A 23,024-nucleotide genomic window follows, 5' to 3' on the forward strand; every position below is an offset into this window, starting at 1 on the left:
TTCGGATCTTCGAAAGGCCTTCTTCTGTGCCCTTTCCTCGGCGGGTCTTCCGGAGGTTCGGCTGGATGTGTGCGTGCGTGTGTGTGTTTTGGTTGTGTCTCCTCTTGTTTCCCCCCGTGTATTCTGGTTCACTTGAACCTATCTTGTATGGAGCTGCGAGGCTTCTAGGCAAATTCGATGGAATATATTCAGGTGGTTGAGGGGGCCCCCTCCTCCCCCGTTGAAAATTTCAAAACAAAATGTATTAGGTAAACACAGATAATGATTATTGCAGCCATGAACCTGTTGAGTCTATATTTCATCCCATCTTCATGCACATGGTAGTCCCGCCTTTGTAGGGCCTTGATATATTTGCAATGGATTAAGCAAAGGGCCTCTCTTGATTCACACGTGTTCTCATTTGAAACTATTTGAGATGTGAATCTTGAATTTTATGTTCTTATAATTTCTTAGCAGATTGATTAGGACTGATTTGGTTTCTATTTTGTTTGGGCAAGTGGAACAGCTTGCGAAGCTTTACACTAATTCACGGACTCACTATGTAGCAATTAAAGGGTGATTGATAGTTCCAACTTTTACTGTTATAACTTCGGTTATTACCTTTTCCAATATATGCATATTTAATATTTCTCTCTGCACATCATTTAAGCAGGTGGTTCCATTTGAGACATTTAGGAAGAGTACGGTCTTTTCAGATTTTAATTGATATCTATATTGTTTCTTTCATATAATGGGCAAGTGTGGAAACCAATGCTAATAGAAGGCATGCATTGCACATGTATTGTCTTATTAACCATGCACATTTTGAAGCATGATAATTGTCAAATGGATTGTCTAACAATACTGAGGAGACCTGCATGTCTGTCTAGATTCTTAATATGGAACCAATAGATGATGGATGGCCATTTTTTGCAACATCTGACTGAGGAATAATGGTAAAATTGATAAGACAAGGGTTGGACTTCCCTCCGCAACAATCTTCTTTGCTCAAGTAATTCAAGGTATGTTTCATTGACTTCCTGAACATGACACAACACCATGCTATTAATTTGTATATATCTGATCCTCATGGCACAGTCCTATTTTTCATGAATAATTCAGTCATATATTGATGCATATATACTGTGACTGGGCAACTGCACGTTCAACATTCCAATAGGCCAATTTATGGAATCCTGGCAATTTCAGATGTCTATGATCATCATTATGTAGACGTGCACGTGCACACTTACTAGTCAAAGTAAAAAGAACATTCGCGAACGTATGACTAGTTTCTATCTTTTTAGCTTTTCCCTGACACCAATTTCTGTGCTCAACACAGAAATGTCACCGCCGGCCGTCCGGTTCGCATCGCCCGTGCACCAGATGTTCACCGTCGCCGAGCTCCACCACGCCGCGGCTGCCACCGGCTTCCCCGAACAGCAACTCGATCTCCTCGAGCGTCTTGCCGCTGGTCTCGGGCACGAACCAGTGCACGAACGCCACGGACAGCGCCGAGACGGCCGCGAACGCCGTGAACGCGCCGGCCACGGACGCGGCGTTGCAGATGGACAGGAACGACATGGCCACGGCGCCACTGGTCAGCCGGTTCACCGCCAGGCCGAGGCCCACCGCCTGCGCGCGCAGCCTCAGCGGGTAGATCTCCGAGCTCAGCACCATGTTGATGGGCCCGATGCCCACCGAGAAGAAGGCCACGAAGCCGCACACCGTCACGATGGCCAGCGCGACCGCCGCGCCGCCTGGGAGCGCGCCGCGCGCGAGCAGGGAGAGCGTCGCGGCGAGCACGGCCAGGCAGGCGGTGATGCCTACCGTGCTGATGAGGAGCAGGGGCTTCCGACCGACGTGGTCCACCAGAAGTATGGCGATCACGATGAAGATCGTCTTGGAGAGCCCGACCGCGACGGTGGCGGCCAGGAGGTGGCCCTCCGTGGCGATGCCGGCGTCCCGGAATATGGTCGGGCTGTAGTAGACGAGTGCATCGATGCCGGTGGCTTGCTGGAAGAACTGGACGCCCAGCCCGGCGATTAGCATCCGGCGGATCACCGGCGACGGCCTCATAATCTCTCTCCAAACCGCTTTGCCGGCGCTCGTCACGCGCGCCGACTCCTCGATCTCGGCGAGCCTCTCCTGCGCCTCGCCCTCGGTGTCCGTGACCGTGAGGAGCACGGCACGCGCCTCGCCGGTGCGCCCCTGAATGACCAGCCACCGCGGCGACTCGGGTATCACCGTGAGCACGTAGGCGACGGAGATGGACGGGAGGATGCCGGCGGCGAGCATGACGCGCCAGTTGACGTGGTCAGGGAGGCCCGCGAAGGCGAGGTTGGAGACGTAGCCGAGGAGGATGCCGAAGCTTATGAATATCTCCGGGAGGGAGGCGAGCGAGCCCCGGAGCGCCGCTGGCGAGATCTCCGAGATGTAAACCGGCGCGACCATCAGGCCGAATCCGATGCCGACGCCGGCCAGCAGCCTCCCGGCCATGAGGGCTGCGAAGGACGGCGCGAGCGCCATCACGGCGGCGCCGGCCTGGAAGATGGCAGCCGCGAGGCCGATGGTCCGCTTCCGGCCGATGGCGTCGGACGTCCTGCCGGCGGCGAGGCTGCCTAGGAGCGAGATGAAGCTGAGGCAGCCGACGAGCACCTCCTGCTGCACCTGGTCGATGTGGAGGTCCTTCTGGATGAAGATGATGCAGCCGCTCATCACGCCGACATCTGCAGAGAGAGACAGAGCAACAAAGCGAAAGCTTTGACAAATCTGCATCAAGAAACGCCATTGAGGCAGAGCTCCGCTGCTCACCGTACCGTAGCCGAGGAGGACGTGGTTGAGGGAGGCGAAGACAGAGCAGAAGAACACGTGCCTCCTCGCGCCGCCACGAACCCGGACCCCGCCGCCGACGCCCTCCTCCTTCTCCACCTCCGGGTCCGGCGGGAGCACGTCGTCCATGCGCACGTACCTGCTCTTCCTCCCCAAGAGCTCCGCCATGCCCCCGCCGTTGGCCGCCGTGCCGGCGCCAGGAAGCCCCATGGATGCTCTTCCAAGATTCAGCGTGGACTGTGAGTGGCAAAATCGCCGGCCATGGATCTGAGGGAGGTGGGAGACCAAGAGGAGGAGAAACCGAGGAATTTCATAATCATATCGTGCTACTTGTTTAACTGCAAGTTGGGAAAGGGGAGAAAACACTGGTTTAACGCACGGCATTTCCCAACTTACATGAAAGATGAACCATGTATAAGTTGCATCCACACTATTTATAGAAACATGTGCCAACAACCTTGCAATGGAGGCAAAATAAATAAATACTTCCTCCGTCCGGAAATACTTGTCATCAAAATGGATTATCGATGACAAGTATTTCCGGACGGAGGGAGTACAATTCTAGTTCTTTATAGTGTAGCACAATCACAAATAGTGTAGTGTCAAAAACACTTTTATATTATGGAACGGGTGGAATAGTATTTTTAACTTTAGTAAAAGTGAATATTCCAGGATAGCATTGCAATGGTATATTCACACTCATGCGTCCCCAGGCTGTCAAGATATCATGTGCCATGTATTAAGGATAGAGCAAAATGTACATTAATTCAACCTGTCAGTTCCGTTGATCTCCTAATCATCCAGCAACCAGCTTCTGGGTAGGTGCAAATTCTGCACGTATATTAACTGGTGTGGCTGGATGTAAATAGTCGAGGTGGGACTATTTCATCATGAGTTGAACTCTCCTTCAAAACACTAACAATTGCTAGCTCAATTGGTCTCGGTCTTACAGGCTTAGTGGGAGGACGTGAGTTTGATCCCCATGTACCGCACAAATTTTGTTTGGTCTTTGCCAGCGTAGATGGGACACGCAGGTTGTCGCTCCGAATTCCGGGCGAAAATAATACGGCCTGCCTCGAACGACAGAAAAACGGTTCGGTTTTTTTCTTACGCTTTAGTACCACCTCGTGTATATGTTTTAAATTCAAACTGAAAGCGCAAATTCACAGAAAGAAATCGTATTTGTGACGGTGAACCCACGTAGTCAATCCGTGCTTTATTATTAGGGATAGATATATGGTTCTGTTCCGGTGCTTTCTTTTTTTTTACGAGAAAACCTCTGATCAATTCATCATATATCACAGTAGTATAAAGAACACTAGAAATAACAAAAAATACATCCAAGTTCATAGAGCACGTAGCGACGATTACTAGCACTGGAGCAAAACCGAAGGCGTGTCGCCATCATCGCCCCTCCCTCACCTGTGCCGGACAGAACTTGTTGTAGTAGACAGTCCCGCCATCGTCAATCTGCTCAGAGGACTCGACGGCGCCAGGAAATAGGGATCTTCACAATTTTTGGGACGTACTTGTGTCATTTAGAATGACTGACCACTTCACTGCCAGGAGTTGGTATGAACTTGTGATGTGTGAACTCTCAGGCTGTCAACCGATGAACTCGCAGGTGTTAATTAGCAGGTGATACAAAACCTATAGGTGTTAATCAAAACTAAGATGTCATCGCAAAATCAAAGAAAAACCAAGCGGTCAACATGGAATTCAGTTCAGCTCGGGTGTTCAGCGGTGAACTGAAAGCTACAGTTAGTTTGTCAGGACTCTGCATTCCCTGCATCGACGATGACGAAACTGAAGAATTCGACAGTTGGACTGAAGACGATGTGAATCGGTACGAGGCTTGGAGGACGTTGAGTGCCGATGAACAGTTGTCATCACCTAGGAGGTCCCCTGTTCCTCTTGACGACGTTGCCGTCATCTCCGGGACTGCTACAGTGTACTGCCAGCTCGCCAACGACTTGCCGTCTTGCTTGCTTGCGCTATAAGAGCATCCAAGGATGGATCTAGCAAATCCGACCCCCTAAACATTTGTGGTCGTGTCCATGGACAGTGATCAGTCACCCCTCAACGCCTGCATGGCTTCGTTCACAACCAGATACCTCATATCTGGTCCCACAAAACCATGCCATCCATGCAACGTGAGAGAGAGGATATCTAAATAAACATAGGAACAAATGAACATAGATCAACATACGGGCATAGATTCACAGTTTATCGCACAAAAACTGATGTTTCGCTGACACAGGAAGCCGCCGGGAGGTGAAGGGAACCAGCAGCGGCTGCGGTGGTAAGATTTTTTTTTGCGGGGTTAATCCTGAAAACTATGAAGCAGTAGGATACACACCGAGTCAAATGGCCAGAAAAAACTATCTGGATTTGACTGACTTTGCAACGCACGGAACGGAGGATCTATGCCGAAATGAAACTCAGGGCATGTACAATGGTGGCATATGGATACATATGCCCCATAACAAAAAGTAATTGAGGCATATACATTTATTTTTTCTCTCCAATGCAAGCTATAACTAGTGGGCCTCATTAAGAAATAAAAAAATAAAGACCCTACCACACATGCATCTCTACTTTTCACTCCAACCTTTTCAGTTTTTGTCATCGGACCACACTTTTTCTTTCAAGCACCCGCCTCCTGAAGAGGATCCCGCTTTCATATCCGAACCTACTTTACGTCATATCCGATCCTACATGGCATGCGAGGCAACACCTTGAGGCTATGCATTGTACATGCCCTCATGTCGCCCTGTTTTTACTTTTCTTTTCTGACAGGAGCAAAAGCACTCGGTCTGCTCCTTGCATGACTGCCCAGTCCAGGGCTAGACGAGAGCGTCCATAACCTGCGGCCTGTTGTCGATAAAAACAAACAATTGGAAGTTCAGAAAAAAAAAACAATCGAAAAACTCAAAAGGAAAAAATCACGTCCTTATGGGCTGCAGCCCATTCATGTCGTGGCAGGCCATGCTTATGACTATTGGGCCCATGTTTGATTCTTGTCCTATTAATTTTATTAATTGCCAGAGTTAACAGTATTGCAGATTTGTACCATACATGAAGTTTCATGCAGATTTGTACCATGAGATGGACAACATGTTGATATGATAAAATAGTTCTATAGATAGTTGTTCTCAAAGACTAATTATTTAGAAAGTTATACTTGACCAAGTTGCATAATTCAAGAAATTATTTTACATTATCCTTTACTCAGGTTGTACCATGAGATCGAATGAGGTTTGATTTGACGCGGCGTCAGGGAATGGAGTGGCGTGTCATTTTCAATACAACATGATCAGCATGTGAGTTTGATTGTGCGTGAGTACCACGTAAAAATTAGGAGTCACCACATGAGGCTGGAGTGGTTGGAAATTTTCCTACGAAAACCGGTAGAGATGAACCAAAAGGGGAAAATTCCTGTAGATTGCAATCCTACGAATCAAACAAATCACATAGGAAAGAAATACTAAGGATCGGAATCCTCCGAAACTTCCTTTAGAAATCCTTTGAAGCAAAGAGGCCCTGTGCGTCTTTTACATGTACCAAGGTTCGCCGACCCACATGAGTAATAGAGTTATTCCGTTCATCGTTTGTGTTTCAGTGCTCCGGGGCAAAGGATAAAGCAGTCACGTGGGAAAGAGTGTAGCTGGCTAGCAGTCCCCTAGCTGTTATGAATGCTCAGAATTTCGGTACTCTGCGGCAAAAGGATAAAGCAGCCACGAGTGTGCACTGCAATCAACTTCCATCGGCTGTGTCCAAAAAATAAATAAAAAATCCATCGGTTGCCGACAACTGATGAAATCCAGCAGCAGAATGAGAGTCTCTATCAGACACAACCAGCAGATGCAGATGTTAATCCTAGAACCCAGCTGAGGGTAGCACCATCAAACCAGCTCATTACACGAATGGAGCGACAACGGTATCGTCATCGCCAAAATTCAGCTCATTATCTAGGCATTGATTCATAATTCAGCAATGAACTGGAAAACTGCTAGCAGAAGAAACTCTGAAACTCTCAACTCAATAGTGACAGTTTGTTTCTGGTGTCATCCCTTGGTTCAGCATCGCTGCAAGTTCAGTATTGCCTACATTGTTCATCCATCAATCGGTACTGACTTCACCTACTGACACCCAGCAAAAAACATACAGGAAAGACCAGAGGATCACTGCCTGGATCCAGTACATTTCACCATCAATTGTTACCTGGGAAGTTCCTATAATATAACACTCCATATAAATATATAATCCAGGTTCCTCCGTTTGATAATATCTTGGGAGTTGGAATCGGATCTTAGTTACATACTCGTACTAGGCAGTACATACACGGACACATTATATTATTGATAATATGATCCAGCAAAATACTCCACCCAGCAAGCAAAACACACACAAAATGAGCAGTGGCCGCCTTCTGGATCCAGCAGCTTTTTGAGAATCAATTACTGCTGTAGTTACCTAGGAAGGGTCGTCGTCGCGGCAGCGGGTGATGGACTCGCAGCCGCGGGAGTAGGGGTTGGCGGTGGTGCTGACGCGGCAGTTGTAGTAGGGCACGCCGGGCCGGGAGCAGGGCACGGCGTCCCCCCGCAGCGCGTCGTAGCTGATGTACCTCCGCCCGCCGCCGGTCGCCCACAGCAGCCGCCCGTGCGCTGCAGCCTCCTCCGAGCCCATCTGCGCCTCCACCCCCATGTCCATGTCCATGTCCATCTCCAGGCTGGCTACGGTGATGGCGCCGTGGCCTCCTCTCCCCTGCACGAGGAGCAGCAGCAGGAGGAGGGGCAGCACCGGGGTGGCCGCCCATGGAGGCATTGCCGGAGGAGCAGGGGGGGGGATGGGGGAGCTGAGATCTCGGAGAGCGGAACAGTTGCTGTGGCTGGATCTTTTCTCCCTGATGAAAGAGTGGGGTGGGAGAGTGGAGTGGTGGAGGTGGCCTTAAATGCAGTGCCACTGCCGACAGTTGTCCGTTGTGTCCCGTGGCCGTGGGGAACGGACCCGTGGGGTTTACCGTTTTCCTTCCTTGTCTTTTTACCACTGGTTTCTCCTCGGGAACTGAATCGTTCGACAGTACGCCCATTTGGAAACGGAACACATTATCCACACACTTTATTACGGCCATGAACTGAACTGAGGATGCGTCTGATTACTCGCATAATTTTTTTGGCCATTTACATATGTGGCCGACTTGGGACGGGCTAAGCTAATATGTTTCACGATACATATGCAGTACGAATTAACAGTCTTGCAATGAAATAACACTTCATTTAGTGACTAACAAATAGCACTACAAATTAACAGTCATGCGACTCAATAGGGGAAAGTTCATCAATGCCGAAATGGGGGGGGGGGTCATCCTCTGCTGCTACCTGTTCCCTTCTTCCTGTTGTTGTAGTTTTTCAGATCCTTGTGGTTCCTCTGTTTGTTCACATTGCCTTAGCCCATTCCAACATGTTGCTCTTTCAAACTTCATTGTCATGTGCCTCCACATCATGACCAGAGCCATCATTCATCATCATCGGCCGTCACATCTTCCTCCTCTGGCACCAACTCATCATGACCTTATTGTAGGATCCAGTTATGTAGAATGCAACATGCAAGAACAAACCTAACTATAATTTTCACTTGTAGGACGAGATGGAGGCTAAGAAGAAGGGGAGAAGCAGTTTCTGCTGCCGGTAAGTGATGCTACTGCCGTCGCTTTCGTAGATCTGAGTCGTCGCAGCCGCCGGTGCCAAGAATTGGGGAGGGGCTAGTCTTAGAGCAAGAGGTAAGCGATTAATGGGGGATGAGGCTAGATTTCGTGCCATCCTGCGCCGGCACATTTCGGCCTCGCGCCATCTCCACGCCCGGTCCACCCTACAACATCGTGCACGCCGTTCACCTTTTTGCGTCCGACTCATCATGCGCCTGGCTCGCAGGAAACAACTGATTCAAGCGTTCCTAGCGAGTCGGGCCATGCGCTGCTTTAAGGTCCGTGTGTGGCCCTCTAGTATGGTACCAAACGCGATTTTCTTACACCTAGTGGGCCTGTCAGGGGGGTATGCAAGTAACCAAACACGCCCAGAAAGACTCTGCTCACTAACCAGGAGCTCTTCAGCTCAAAGAGAGATTTCATTGGGCAGCAAGCTCAAAATAATGAGCTTGTACTGACATATACTAGTGTAACATGAAACAGCTAATTTTCTCAGTGCCAATTGTACTACTCCCTGAGCTTTGGGGCAAAGGATATAACAGTCAGGAATGTGCATGACAATCGAGCTTCATCGGAGCAGAAAAAACTAACAGACAACCTTGCAGATGGTAATCCTAGAACCCCTTCAGATGGAAACAATTTAATCACAACGGCGATGACGGTGCAAATCCGTCATCGCAAAATCCACGAAATACCATAGCAGTCACAAGATATGGTATTGAGTTTACCTCGGCATTCAGCAGCTACTAGCAGACACCAAGCGAAAACTACTGACGGAACAAACTCTGAACTCGCAAACGGTAGACAGCAACATCTATGATAACCATTTAGGCAATCCACCGAAAGAAACCGCGTTACCGCATTTCGACATCAATCTCGTCGCATCCAGATAAGCACCAAAACAAAAGCTTACCAGCAAATTCAGCATGCCCCAATTTACCCACCTCCTTAGAAAAGACAATGTCGAGACAGTTTCCTGCATCTACGATGCACGGGGTGCCTATGCTTCCAACTCACTTCCCAGAAGATGAAGACCCACCGAAGACTAACGAGGTCACCAATACGCATGGCGTTCAAGTTTACCCGGCTATGAGCTGAAAGTCTGAACCTCTAGCATTCAGGCAGATATTAATCCTAGAGCCAGATAGGTAATGCTGCAACCAAAACAAGTAAACAACAATGACGGTCCATAACGGCCCGATCACGACACAAATCCGTCATCGGAAAACCCACAGAATACAAAGCAGTCAGCAATATGATACTCTGTTTACCCCGGCATTCAGCAGCTACTTGAAGAATAAACTCTAGCAGGCACCATCTGAAAACTACTAGTAGAAGAATAAACTAATGAACTCGCGACCGGTAGACAGCAACATCTAGAGGCAAACCACCCAAAGCGTTCACGCATTTCGACATCAAGAACGCCACATCCAGAAATGCACCAAAACAAAAGCTTAACAGCAAATTCAGCAAATCCCAATTCACCCTCCTCAGAAAAGACAATATCCAGACAGTTTCCTGCATCAGCGACTGCAAGGGGTGCCTATGCTTCCATCTCACTTACCAGAAGATCCATCGACGACTAACGAATTCACCAACACGGATGCCGCTCAAGTTTACTCGGCTATGAACAGAACTCTAGCAGGCAGACATTAATCCTATCCTAGAACCAGACAGGTAATGCTGCAACCACAACGACAATGACGGTCCAGATCAGCACACAGCTTGTGCTAGTTACCAGCCACCACCTTGCGGATGCACACCTCCACGACACAGCCATTCTCGACGCCGGGCAGCTTGTCAGGGACCAGCAGGAAGACGTCGCTCCCCTCACCGACCCCGTACCGCAGCGAAGTGTTCCACACGGTCGACTGAATCTGCAGCCTGTGGCGCCGTCCACCCGCCGGCATCTTCAGCTCGTAGGTGAACTCCTCCTCGAAGGCGTTGTCAGGGCGGATGCAGATCATGGAGAGCGCGGTGCCCAAGCCCTCGCGGGAGCTGCTGATGTGGAAGAGCTCGCCGTAGTCCTCGCAGCGGAAGATGGCAGAGTCAAAGGCAGGGGCCTGGAAGCTCTCGCCGTAGCGGAAGTTGATCACCTCCCAGCGGTGGATGGTGGCGAGGTGGGACTCCAGGTCGTAGGCCGGGCCGGCGAAGCCGCAGCGATGGACGGGGCAGAAGCAGGGATCGTAGTGGCAGGTGCGCTCGTGCACGCGCATCTCATGGTGCAGCAGGAACACCTCGCAGCCGTACTGCTGGTTGCGGCAGGAGAAGCTGATGCGGCCGAGGAACTCCTCGACGGCGCGGCTGCGCACGCAGCCATTGGCAGCGCAGTAGTTGCAGCGGTTGTCCCCGATGTTGTCGCGGCACCTCGAGCAGGTGACATGCCCGTCCGGACACTGCACGGATGCCATCACATCACGACGAGTTGTCAGAGATACGGCGAGCTGATCAACAGATGACGAAACGTGCTGTTGGTAGGTTGGAAATGGGCATCACCTCGTAGACCGGCGTGGAGAGCATGCGGTGGCAGCTCCGGCAGACGAAGAGGCGGTCGTAGTCGGCGATGCGGACGCTGTACTCGCCGTCCCCGTGCTCGCCGCTGTGCTCCCGGTACGAGTGCGGCCTCCAGACCGGCCGCCCGTTCCCGTCCGTCTCCTCTGAGACGCGGCTGCGGCTGCGGCTGTAGCTGCGGCTGGGGCTCCGGTCGTCGTACGGGGCGTAGGAGGGCGACCCTATGTACGGCGGCGGCGACGACCGCGCCAGGGGAAGCCGCGACCTCGACCGCGACCGCGAGCGCGACTGCGAGGGCGAGGGCGCCTGCGAGCGCGCCTGCGACGGCGAGGGGGAGAGCGAGGGGTGGCGGCTGCTCCGCGGGCGCTTGGGGCTGCCCTCCGCCTCGGCCAGCGGCGTCCCGACGCGCTTCGCCGCGCTGCCGCTCATCTCAGGCGGCGACGCCTGCGGATCGACACGGATCAACTCATCAGCACCACCCGAGATCGAGGCGAGGGGCTCGGGCAGAAGAGGCTTACCAGCGGGCGGCGGAGGAGGGGCGTCGGAGGGCGGCCGCCGGCTACGGGGAGGAGACGGTGGGGTTTGCCGGCGGTGGGGGGCGGATTTGGGGGAAGGAGTTGGGGGATGCTCACGCGCCGCGCACGCGTCGGGCGTGGGCCAATACAAATGGCAGAACCGCGTGACAAAACAGTGGTCGTCGTGATAGGCCTTAACAGCGGCCTGCTTCCAGCCCAGTTACTACCAGAAAATGGAGTATTGCTGCTCCCTCCGTCCCGAAATATAAGTCTTTTTAGACATTTTAAATGAACTACAACATACAGATGTATGTAGACATATTTTAGAGTGTAGATTCACTCATTTTTCTTCATATGTAGTCATCTATTGAAATCTTTAGAAAGACTTATATTTTGGAACGGAGGGAGTACTTGATAAAAATCCAAACCTCAAAAAAAAAACTTGATAAAAATTGGAACACTATTCGCAGCTGATAAAAGAAACTTATAGGCCTAAAATAAACAGACAAAAATACTTTTTATAATAATAAAAATATAATTATTCTATAATGTTATGAATAAATAAACAAAAGGGAGTGCATATCTTTCCATCGACGGAAGAAAAATTGCACCGGTAAATTTTTCTCCCGCGCCACCGTTGTAGAAAAGTGCACCACGTTGTTGATCTTTCTGCCACCAACGGCCTAACCATCATCCCCCGTCAGCAGTGATCATCGCCAATGCCGCACTGTACCTTCCTGGCCATCCCTTAACACCCCTTCTTCCGGTGTCGGCCACCCCTTCCCCACCCAGACTTGCTTCACCTCTGTCGGCCCTATCTGCAGGTCACCCTAGGCTCGCCCCTTGCTAGGAATAATGTAGCCAGTCATGTGATTCTTGTTTTCGGCTCGACCGATCGCCATTACCACGACATCGACTGAACCAAAATAAAATTGTTGCAGCTTGGAGAATAGAAAATGCATCAAGAAAAAACTCCATGTTTGAATAGTTGAATAGAAAAGGTGTGCTAATCCAAAGACTCCTCCTTGATCACTTGAAGCTAATCCTACAGGATGAAAAAGGTCTTGTAATTTTTGCTGCTTATAGATGAGTCCAATTTCCAACTCCTTTTTATCTTGAGTTTTGTATCGTAGACAAAGGTTTTGTCGGAATTTTATCGCGTCCGCACGCATCTTTTGCCTGTTTTCACCAGGATCCCATTCGTGAGGCGTTTTAAGGTACTAGGACAAAAGTACAAAAAAAAGGTAAAAATCACGTCAGTTGCGTGATAGGAACCTTCCAGATAAAGCCATGAACAAGACGGAGGAGAACCAGTTGCGCAGGAGGATCCCGCGGAGAAGGCGACGTCTGGCACGAACGCGAGTGCTCGTACTAGCAACCGCTCCCATCTGATCAACTGTATCATCCCCTTGTCTTTGGATAAGAGATACGAGTTACAGAGGAGCCATCCAAAACCAAGAACCCTAGCCTCCGAAATATATTTGGAGGGGGAATCGACAAGAAGGGCTCCGCCACGCCATCACCTTGCTCAAGGACACTTCGACATCAACCATCGTCATCATCATCCCCATGTCCATCTCTTTGTAATGCCGAACCCTAGTGGATCCTCATGTGAATTACTTTGATCTATCGTCCATGGTTACTACCAATAATCATATTATGTTGTTTCTTTCCATGTATGAGTAATTTCCTATTTCTCGGCTATGGAGGAACATTATAGTATGTTTAGGTTCTGAAAACCGATATGAAATGAAATCCCCATTTTCATGTTTGAGTTAATAAACTTCATGAATGTTGTGTAAGGGGTCCCACTCAGCATTTTTGCCGTATGGCCATGGAGTTTATTACTGCCATTGTAAAGGTAAGGATGCGGAGGCGAAGAGTCGACAATAATATCCTCTCATCCTTCCCTTTTGCAATTGATGGGGGAGTAAGGAAGAACCAACTATTGGTTGTGTCCACGGGGTGGCCTTTAATTATCATTGCCATAAGCTGAATGTGAGGAGCATTGCGATTGAGGCAAAGCTCAACGGGACATCATGGTGGACGTGTTGCTGCTCCTGTTTGCCAGGTACATCTGCTCCTAGTGCGTCCGCAGGGACGTGCTCTCTTCCTGATGCATAGGGGCATGTGCGCCCCATCTCGCGTCGTATTTTGGTGAGTTCCTCCTGTCATGGTCGACGTCTCCCGAGCAGCTGCAGCAAAGGAGATGCACGAGCCATGGAGGTTTTCTTGCTTCTAGAGCTTTGGCTCCCGCTGTTTTTCTCTGTTGTGTTGCAAACTTTTGTAATGCAGCAACCCCTAATTGTCTTTGAGATGCTATTTTCCCCCTAAAATTAGTCGGGTAAGCTTATTAATCGGCGATCAACCAAGTTGTTATTTCAACAGCAATCAAATTGACCAAAAACATGTCATTCTTCTAAATTTGTTAGCACTGTCCGACGACATACGTAAGATTAATTGGTATAAAAAAACATGGCATTTTTTATAAAATAACACGGCAAATTTCTGAAGAATCGTATGGTGAAATTCAGATTTTTTTTTTCGTGTTACTCAATCATGGCATTTTTAGAGAAAAATATATTTGGGCCACATGGCAAAAAAAAAATGCACAGTCACATGGCAATTGTTTAGACAACGGACACGTCAATATTTAGACATTTTTGTTTTAATCACCAAACATTAAAATTGCAGGTACAAATTTCGTGTTTTTCTAAGCTTGCCTTGCCGTATGGATCACAATTTTTTTGATTTTATTTACCATGTACCATGGCAAGTGGTACCCTGCATGTGTTTTTACGTACAATAACATTACGAAGAATCGTCAGTACCCTTGGTAGGGGCGAACATGGTCGGAAGTGTCAGAGCAGAGTTCACACGAGGAAGTTACCTAGGTTCAGGCCCACTTGGAGGGGTAAAACCCTACGTCCTGCTTTTTGTATTCATGGTGTCATATCTCGTATAGGGTTAAAATAGGGGATGAGGTATGACTATCGAGAGTATGTTTCTACAGGAGTAGATGGGAATGGTTGCCCCTAACCGCACCTTATATATGTGATGTTGGTTAGGGTTTTACACAAGATAGATCCGATCTGGCCGTCACCATCTTGGTTTGTATGCCAAGGTGATCTCTTTACGCTTATCCGGGCTCTAGGGATCCTTCTTGTAGTCGGTCCTCCGTCAAGCTTCTTGGGCGCCAAGGCAGGCCAGCTGCCGGGCTCCTCACCGAGAGGCCACCCCCAGTGTACTACACCGTCATACAACATGATGGCATTTTTTTTCATGCTCTTGTATTTTGTTTTCTTTTTTGACATGCCAATTTTTTTGTAATTTGGCATGAACTTTTTTAGACCATTGCAACAAAAATGTTGAGCATGGGAAGTTTATCTGAAGGACCATGTCAAATTTAATTTTGTGAACAATAGCAAAAAAAATTGAATCATGGCAATTTTATATCATGGGAATTCCATTGTCCATACCATGACAATTTTATTTGTACATTCGATGGAAAATTCATTATGTATAACATGGCAATTTCATAAACAATGTAAATTTTATATAATGGAAGTTTCTTTGTCCATACCATTGCATTTATTTGTACATTTCACATCAAATTCATTGAGTATACCATGGTAAAAAAAATTGTATGCGTGCCATGATCTTTTTGAAAAACTTAAATAAACGTCACATGGAGAATTTCAATATGCATCGGTATCATCTTGAGTCATCACTATGCTCGTTATACCGAAATCCTCGTTATCGGTTTTTGTTCTTCTTTCTCGTTATTGTGTTCCGGCATCCCCGTGACGAAGTCACGTGTGTGTCGGCAGACGATGATTGATATTGTCACACCGAGAGGACCCTAAGAATATCTTTCCATCGTCGGAGGAGCAAATCCCACTCTTGAGATATCCGGTCACTTGTCAAACTTTCCGATGAACCTGTAAGTTGCCGTTATGATCACCATGTTACATGTGATGTTTGAGCAACCCCAAAGCCCATTATATGGTAAGAAGTGACCACGATACTCTCATGGTCCAAGGAGCAATTTCGCAAGTTAACACTCCGTGTTACTACAATTGAATGCAGACGATATTAACTCAATTCATAACAAACAAGATTGGATCGGTTTAATATGATCGTTCTTCCATTGTCATAACCTCAATGTTGTTTATCCGGAAAACGTGATCACCAACAACACTTGAGCTAGTCTTCGGGGCGAGACTAGGAACATTTTATTTTATGGTTTAGCATTCCACACGTGCATGAGTTTTCCACTGAATCACATATTCCAGGATCATAACAGTTATAGCATAGAATATAAACTCTTTAATTATGAATATAAAAATATAATAATACAAATATTATTGCCTCTAGGGCATATTTCCAACAGTGTACCACTCAATTCTCATACAAGTTTTTTCTATGTTATTCACCTTTTGCTTTTTTAGCTAAAAAACTATCCATGGTAAACTTTTTGATGTTTTTGCCATGGCATTTAATTTTTGGGAGAATGAAATTTTTATTGTTAAGAGCATTTCAATTTTATTGTTAATAGCATGACATTTATTATTATTAAGAGCATGAGCATGCTATTTTTCTAAGAGCATGTCATTTAATATTATTAAGAGCATGGCATTTTTTCATCTATTGCATGGTAAATTTATTTATTAATGACATGCCATTTTTAATTCTTGAATCACGATTATTTTTTCCATGTGATTTTTTGTTTTTCGACAAAGGAAATAAATAGCATGTCATTTATAAAAAAATTGTATCAGAAGATTTTTATTTTAAATGTCATGTGAACTTTAATACCTTGACGACAACGATTTATTTTTGTTTTTAATATTGCATGGCATTAGATAAAAAATATATCCTCTAAATTTCAGCCATCCTTTTTTTCTTCTAAAAAAGAAGAAAGTTTTCAAATTTGCAAATAATCTAAAATTTAAAATTTTCAAATGTTTTTAGAGAACTAGTGTTTTCCTGATCTTGCCTTGTGCAATTTTATTTCATTGGTACCTTGGCAATTTTATGACTAGACCATGCCATTTTTTCAATTTTGACAAGCGTAGTTTTACTCTAGCTAGGATGGCATTTTTATATTACTACCATGGCAATTAATTTTTGTTAGTATGTCATTCCACGTACAATTGGCAAAATTCATTCTAAATATGATAGCAATTTTTGTTTTGTTTTGTTTTGTTTTGTTTGATGGTAGATGTGCTTTTCAATGTATTACTTTTGCTTTTGTACATTGTAATTTATATGTATTAGCAAATTACATTTCAGAGCTATGCAAATTTGTTTGCTGGACATTTGGCAAAATTTCTTTTATACATCTAAAAAAATAGTATTAAGGCTTGTTTTTTTGTGGACCTAAAGTTGGGCCATTTTTTATATGGAGAAGCTCTCGCTGGGATGGTTCACTCGGGATAATTAATCCCGGAAACAAAACGTTCGCCCGAGCTGGGGGGTGGGGTGGCGGGGGAGGGGGGGGGGGGTCGAGCAAACAGTAGATGTGATTATGTTTGGAATGAAACAAAAGATGTGTTATGTTTGGGAGCTCCTACGGATCAAGTACATGGAATTTTTAATTGTTTCAGCCACTTTGATTCTAAGCTGTCTGATCAATATCCGCCGAACAACAAACAACACATAAAGTAAGGAAAGGAAAAGAGGTGGCTGAAATTATTTTATACTTCATTCACTTCATTTTCTAGCCCTAGGAGCAGGGCACCCCTATTCCTCGCCTTCAGCGAGTGTAACTCCCGACTCACTGAAAGGGACGCGCAATATGGGGCGGCCCACGCACGAGCGAGGCCACGACCTGTTTTTCTGTAATTTTTATGTTTTATGTTTTTTTATTTTTGTACTTTTTTATACTTTAAAATATTATAAATATAAATATATTACAAAAAAAGTTGTAAAAAAATTGGAAAAATGTTGAACAAGTATTTGAAAAATGTTAATGTAGCATTCGAAGAAATGTTAAACAATTATTTGAAAAAATGTTGATCATGCATTCAAAAAATGTTGAACAAGTATTTTAAAAATATTGAGCAACTATTTGAAAATTTTTAATTAATCATTTTGGATTTTTTTTGAACAAGTATTTGAAATTTTTTAATCAAGCATTTGAAAAATGTTGAACAAGTATTTGATATGTTTTGAAGAAGGATTTAAAAAAAATGTTAATCAAGCATTCAAAAAATGTTCAACGAGTATTTTTAAAAAAATTGGACAAGTATTTGAAAAAAATGTTGATCATGCATATAAATTTTTTGAACAAGTGTTTGAAAATTGAACAAGTATTTGAAAAGTGTTGAACAAGTATTTGCAGAATGTTGATCATGTATATAAGAATGTAGAATGAAAACAAAAAGAAACAATGCAACAATGAAAGAAAAACCAAGAAAAGGAAAACAAAAAATGGAGAGGAAAAAAGAAACTCAAACAAAAAATGGAGAAGAAAAAATAAAATAAGGAGAAACAAAATGAGAAAAGGAATGAAAGAATAACAGAGAAGAAAAAAAAAGGAAAGAAACAAAATAGAACAAAAAAGGAAAAAAATCCCAAAGAAAACAACTTGAGTAGCTTCAAGTACATCGCGCCCCTAATTCTCACCAAGAAACGAACTTGGGCGAGGTGGTTAGCGCAACACGCGATCTTGCTAGCGCACTGGAGACCAGGGTTCGACTCCTCCTTCTCGCATTTCCTAGTCTCTTTCTACGACTATATGCACGCATGAATGGGCCCACCCAATACGACGTGAAGGGGGAAAAAGCAAAGCTTCAGCAAAATCTGCCACTTGGATCGCTTAATCGCTTAAAGCGATAAATAGTCGCCGCGCCAGGAGCACGCCAACCCAAGAGCCCGCTCCTGTATCTCCTGGAGTGACTGGCCCACCACTTGGCAACCTTAGTAAGAATTCATCCAGGTAAGCATTCTCCGTGAGTACATTTTGCCGCGGAATTTATAATTGTACTGCTTTGACTCAATTTTTGGAACATTCCAAAACGTATGCAAGCGTGGCAGGTAAAATCAAATATCATTTCCATCTACACATCTCCATCTCCTTTTTCTACATAACATGACAGATATATCATTTTTCCTAAAAAAGATATCATATTTTGTAATTATAATAGAACTCATTTGGAATATATGTAAGCACATAATATATTTGGTCATATCTGATGCGAACATGGTTGCATCGTACCTTAAAGAAGAAAGAACCAAAACAATTTTTTCCTAAGGAAGAAAGAATTATATTGGTTGTGTTAACTAACAAATAAACAACAACGACAAAAATAAAGGAAAACTGTCTTTCTAATGAGAATGAATTATAACAATAGTTTACCCTAAAATAAATAACAAGAAACTATTTAAAAAAATATTGTACAACTATACCCAACATGAACAATTCATAAAGACTTATATCAAAGTCTTTTATTTTATGCGGGAACTAGAATAGACCGCAAACTTGCACAAACAATATATTGGATAAAATACGCCAATAAAAAAAATCAAGTAAGCACTATTGAACAAAGACATATAATAGAATAAAATTGAAACTCGACCATTTGCAACCACAAAATAGACAACCACCATATGCTTGATCTTGGTCTGAAACATAATAAAAGCTGACTCGATGCCTAATATAACAAGACACAAGACAAAAATAAATAAATAAATAAAAACAATAAAGAAAACCAAAAAATGAAGTTTCCCAAGAAGGAAAGAAATAGTGGTTGATATTACCTATAAATAATAAACAAAATAAAATAAACAATAAAACTAAATTTAAGCAATGAGGTTTTCCAAGAAAGAATGAATCCGTGGCATTGGTAGTCCATTCAGAAGAAATAAAAAGAAAAACTTGCACACAACTTTGCATTGAAATTGCACTTTTGTAATATGCAAATAATAAGCACATAATAGTGCAATTTTTGCACTCTCGCATAATTACACACATATTGTATAGTACTTGCATGTATACTCGCACATACATTTAAAAAAAATGATGTTTTCTATGTGAGGATTCATTAGTGGTATTGGTATCACCCTTAATAATAAAGAAAATGAAAAATAATTAAAAAATTACACACAATCTTCAAATTTCCCTCTTTTATAATATGCAAGAATAAGCTTATAATAGTGGAATTTACACTAAAAAGAAGTTTGTTAAGAAGAAATGAATTAGTGACATTAGTACTATCCTTAAAGAAGAAATAAAATAAAATAAAAACAGAAAAAATCAAAATAATAAAATTTTCTAATAAAGAATGAATGAGTGGCGTTGTTATTACCCTAAATAAGATAAAATAAGACAAAATCAAAATAATGAAGTTTTCCAACGAAGAATGATTAGTGCCATTGTATTACCCTTAAGAAATAAATAAATAAAATAAAAAACAAAACAATGAAATTTTCTAAGAAATAATGAATTAGTGGCATTAGTATTAGCCTTAAAGAATAAATAAAATGAAAACTGAAACAATGTCAAAATGACAAACATATTACACATAAAGAAAAAAATACTACTTAGAAAAAAGAAAGAGAAACAAATAAAAGCAAAAGAAAAATTACAAAGTCCACGTGCTTGTCAAATAGCAAACTCATAAAACATTACAAATTTCAATCTAAAGACGAATGGTTCATGACATCGTGTTACCAGAAACAAAAGCAAAAACAAATTATAAGCAAAATTTATTCTAAAAAGAATGAATTAAGGACATTCATATAACCTAATAGAAGAAAGATCATTTAAAATGAATGATAGCAAAAACTTGCAAACAGAATGCCTAGAACTTGCACTGGTCCATAATATATACAAGTACAATCACATAATAGAGTAACCTGCATATTATGGACCAGTGCGAATTCCATAATGTACTCACCGTTCAAACAACAATACAACGACGACGCTGAATTGCAACGCACGTCACCACCTCAGGCTAATTAACTTTTTTTTGAGAGAAATGAACTTTTTTTATTACAGAGAGCATCCAGCTAATTATTGATCAAACCATTTTATGTGGACTTGTGGGCTGCTCCAGGCCAGGCGGAGCCAGCCCCGTCCTAGTATGATAGGGTCCAGGCATCTGTACCTGAGAGGAAAAATCGACCGATGCAAAGTTTATTTTCAACTAACCGAAGAATAGCCAGGCCAACACTTATGATAAGGAGGACTTGGCTACAAGTCCTAGATGTTTATTGCCAGGCTTCAGGTCAATGAATCAACTATGATAAATCCTTAATCTTCTTCAGCAAAGGTGTCCCAGAGAGCATACGCTTGGAGATAAAAACATTGTTAAGTGTGCCAAACCAGACTTTGAATGAAAAATACCTTGGCATGCTGTCTGACATTGGTAGTTCAAAGAATGGGGCTTTTAAGTATCTTAAAGATTGACTCTGGAGCAAGGTGCAAGGGTGGATTGAAAACTCCATGTCTACGGCGGGCAAGGAAGTTCTAGTAAAAGCAGTTGCCCAATCTGTTCCTGTTTTTTCCATGTCATGTTTCAAATTGCCAAGAGGGTTACACTCCTCGGGAAAACCTTAAACACAGGAGCTTACTAGTAGCGCGGGTTATTTGTCATGCGCTACTGCTACTTAGTAATAGCGAGCGCAGTAAAAACACGCTGCTAGTAACCCATAGTAGTAGAGAGGGTACAAAAATCCGCGCTACTACTAAATAATTTTCATCATACCTCCTCGGGCAGGCAGTAGTAGTAGCGCGTGATGTTAAATCCGCGCTACTACTAAGTGGATAGCAGTAGCCCGTGTTGTACACCCGCGCTACTACTATGGGTAGTGTTCCGCAACTCCGCCGGCGAGTCCGGTCCGAGGTTGCGGAGCGAGAGCGAGCGTCGTAGACGAAGTAGTCGAACACGCGAAAGTAAATGACACAGAGAAGTATGGAGGAGACCAGCTTTATTAATCAATGATCAGGGGTTACAATGATTGCTCCTCGTCTCTATATAGGGGTACAGGGTCAAGAGATAAGTACCCACTTAACGTAAAGTGTGGAACCGGGAGGGGCTATCCCGAGCGCTTCGTGTGCTAGCCGCCGCCACCCTCGTGGTGGGCCGGTTTCCATACACTCTGTTGGGGATCGTAGCAGAATTTTAAAATTTTCCTACGCTCACCAAGATCCATCTATGGAGTATACAAGCGACGAGGGGAAAGGAGTGCATCTACATACCCTTGTAGATCACGAGCGGAAGCGTTCCAATGAACGAGGTTGATGGAGTCGTACTCGCCGTGATCCAAATCACCGATGACCGAGTGCCGAACGGACGGCACCTCCGCGTTCAACACACATACGGAGCAGCGACGTCTCCTCCTTCTTGATCCAGCAAGGGGGAAGGAGAGGTTGATGGAGATCCAGCAGCATGACGGCGTGGTGGTGGATGTAGCGGGGTCTCGGCAGGGCTTCGCCGAGCTTCTGCAAGAGGGAGAGGTGTTGCAGGGGAGGAGGGAGGCGCCAAAGGCTGTAGTGTTGCTGCCCTCCCTCCCCCCTTTATATAGGCCCCCTGGGAGGGGGGGGGGGGCGCCGGCCAGGAACCCATCTGGATGGGGGGCGGCGGCCAGGGGGGAGACTTGCCCCCCCAAGGCAAGTGGGGCGCCCCCCACCCTAGGGTTTCCAACCCTAGGCGCAGGGGGGAGGCCCATGGGGGGGCGCCCCAGCCCACTAAGGGCTGGTTCCCTTCCCACTTCAGCCCATGGGGCCCTCCGGGATAGGTGGCCCCACCCGGTGGACCCCCGGGACCCTTCCGGTGGTCCCGGTACAATACCGGTGACCCCCGAAACTTTCCCGGTGGCCGAAACTTGACTTCCTATATATAATTCTTCACCTCCGGACCATTCCGGAACTCCTCGTGACGTCCGGGATCTCATCCGGGACTCCGAACAACTTTCGGGTTTCCGCATACTCATATCTCTACAACCCTAGCGTCACCGAACCTTAAGTGTGTAGACCCTACGGGTTCGGGAGACATGCAGACATGACCGAGACGCCTCTCCGGTTAATAACCAACAGCGGGATCTGGATACCCATGTTGGCTCCCACATGTTCCACGATGATCTCATCGGATGAACCACGATGTCGATGATTCAATCAATCCCGTATACAATTCCCTTTGTCAATCGGTATGTTACTTGCCTGAGATTCGATCGTTGGTATCCCAATACCTTGTTCAATCTCGTTACCGGCAAGTCACTTTACTCGTACCATAATGCATGATCCTGTGACCAAGCACTTGGTCACATTGAGCTCATTATGATGATGCATTACCGAGTGGGCCCAGAGATACCTCTCCGTCATACGGAGTGACAAATCCCAGTCTCGATCCGTGCCAACCCAACAGACACTTTCGGAGATACCCGTAGTGTACCTTTATAGTCACCCAGTTATGTTGTGATGTTTGGCACACCCAAAGTACTCCTACGGTATCCGGGAGTTGCACGATCTCATG

At 45.3% G+C, this 23,024-nt stretch overlaps 3 protein-coding genes across 4 annotated transcripts; all 3 read right to left on the reverse strand.

The window, feature by feature from the left end:
- Nucleotides 1-1,029: 1,029 nt before the first annotated feature.
- On the reverse strand, nt 1,030-3,233 carry LOC109734738 (probable polyol transporter 4). 2 transcript variants are annotated; one of them, XM_020293926.4, is made up of 2 exons: nt 2,794-3,233; nt 1,030-2,708 (listed from the first exon to the last, which is right to left on the reverse strand). In XM_020293926.4, exon 2 carries the CDS (start codon nt 2,695-2,697, stop codon nt 1,327-1,329), a length of 1,371 nt encoding a protein of 456 aa, XP_020149515.1. In that variant the 5' UTR covers nt 2,698-2,708; nt 2,794-3,233; the 3' UTR covers nt 1,030-1,326. The 2 variants fall into 2 exon arrangements, with proteins under 2 accessions (XP_020149515.1, XP_020149514.2); XM_020293925.4 differs by having other exon boundaries at nt 2,799-3,231.
- A 3,810-nt stretch (nt 3,234-7,043) lies between these two features.
- Nucleotides 7,044-7,734, reverse strand: LOC109734740 (rapid alkalinization factor 23-like). Its single transcript, XM_020293928.4, has one exon. It carries the CDS (start codon nt 7,636-7,638, stop codon nt 7,288-7,290), a length of 351 nt encoding a protein of 116 aa, XP_020149517.1. The 5' UTR covers nt 7,639-7,734; the 3' UTR covers nt 7,044-7,287.
- Nucleotides 7,735-9,972: 2,238 nt separating this feature from the next.
- LOC109734739 (putative E3 ubiquitin-protein ligase SINA-like 6) lies at nt 9,973-11,682 on the reverse strand. The gene is made up of 3 exons (XM_020293927.4): nt 11,548-11,682; nt 11,015-11,473; nt 9,973-10,914 (listed from the first exon to the last, which is right to left on the reverse strand). Exons 2-3 carry the CDS (start codon nt 11,456-11,458, stop codon nt 10,249-10,251), a joined length of 1,110 nt encoding a protein of 369 aa, XP_020149516.3. The 5' UTR covers nt 11,459-11,473; nt 11,548-11,682; the 3' UTR covers nt 9,973-10,248.
- Nucleotides 11,683-23,024: the final 11,342 nt, after the last annotated feature.

Source organism: Aegilops tauschii, chromosome 2 (genome assembly GCF_002575655.3).
Source record: "Aegilops tauschii subsp. strangulata cultivar AL8/78 chromosome 2, Aet v6.0, whole genome shotgun sequence".
NCBI lineage: Eukaryota > Viridiplantae > Streptophyta > Magnoliopsida > Poales > Poaceae > Aegilops > Aegilops tauschii.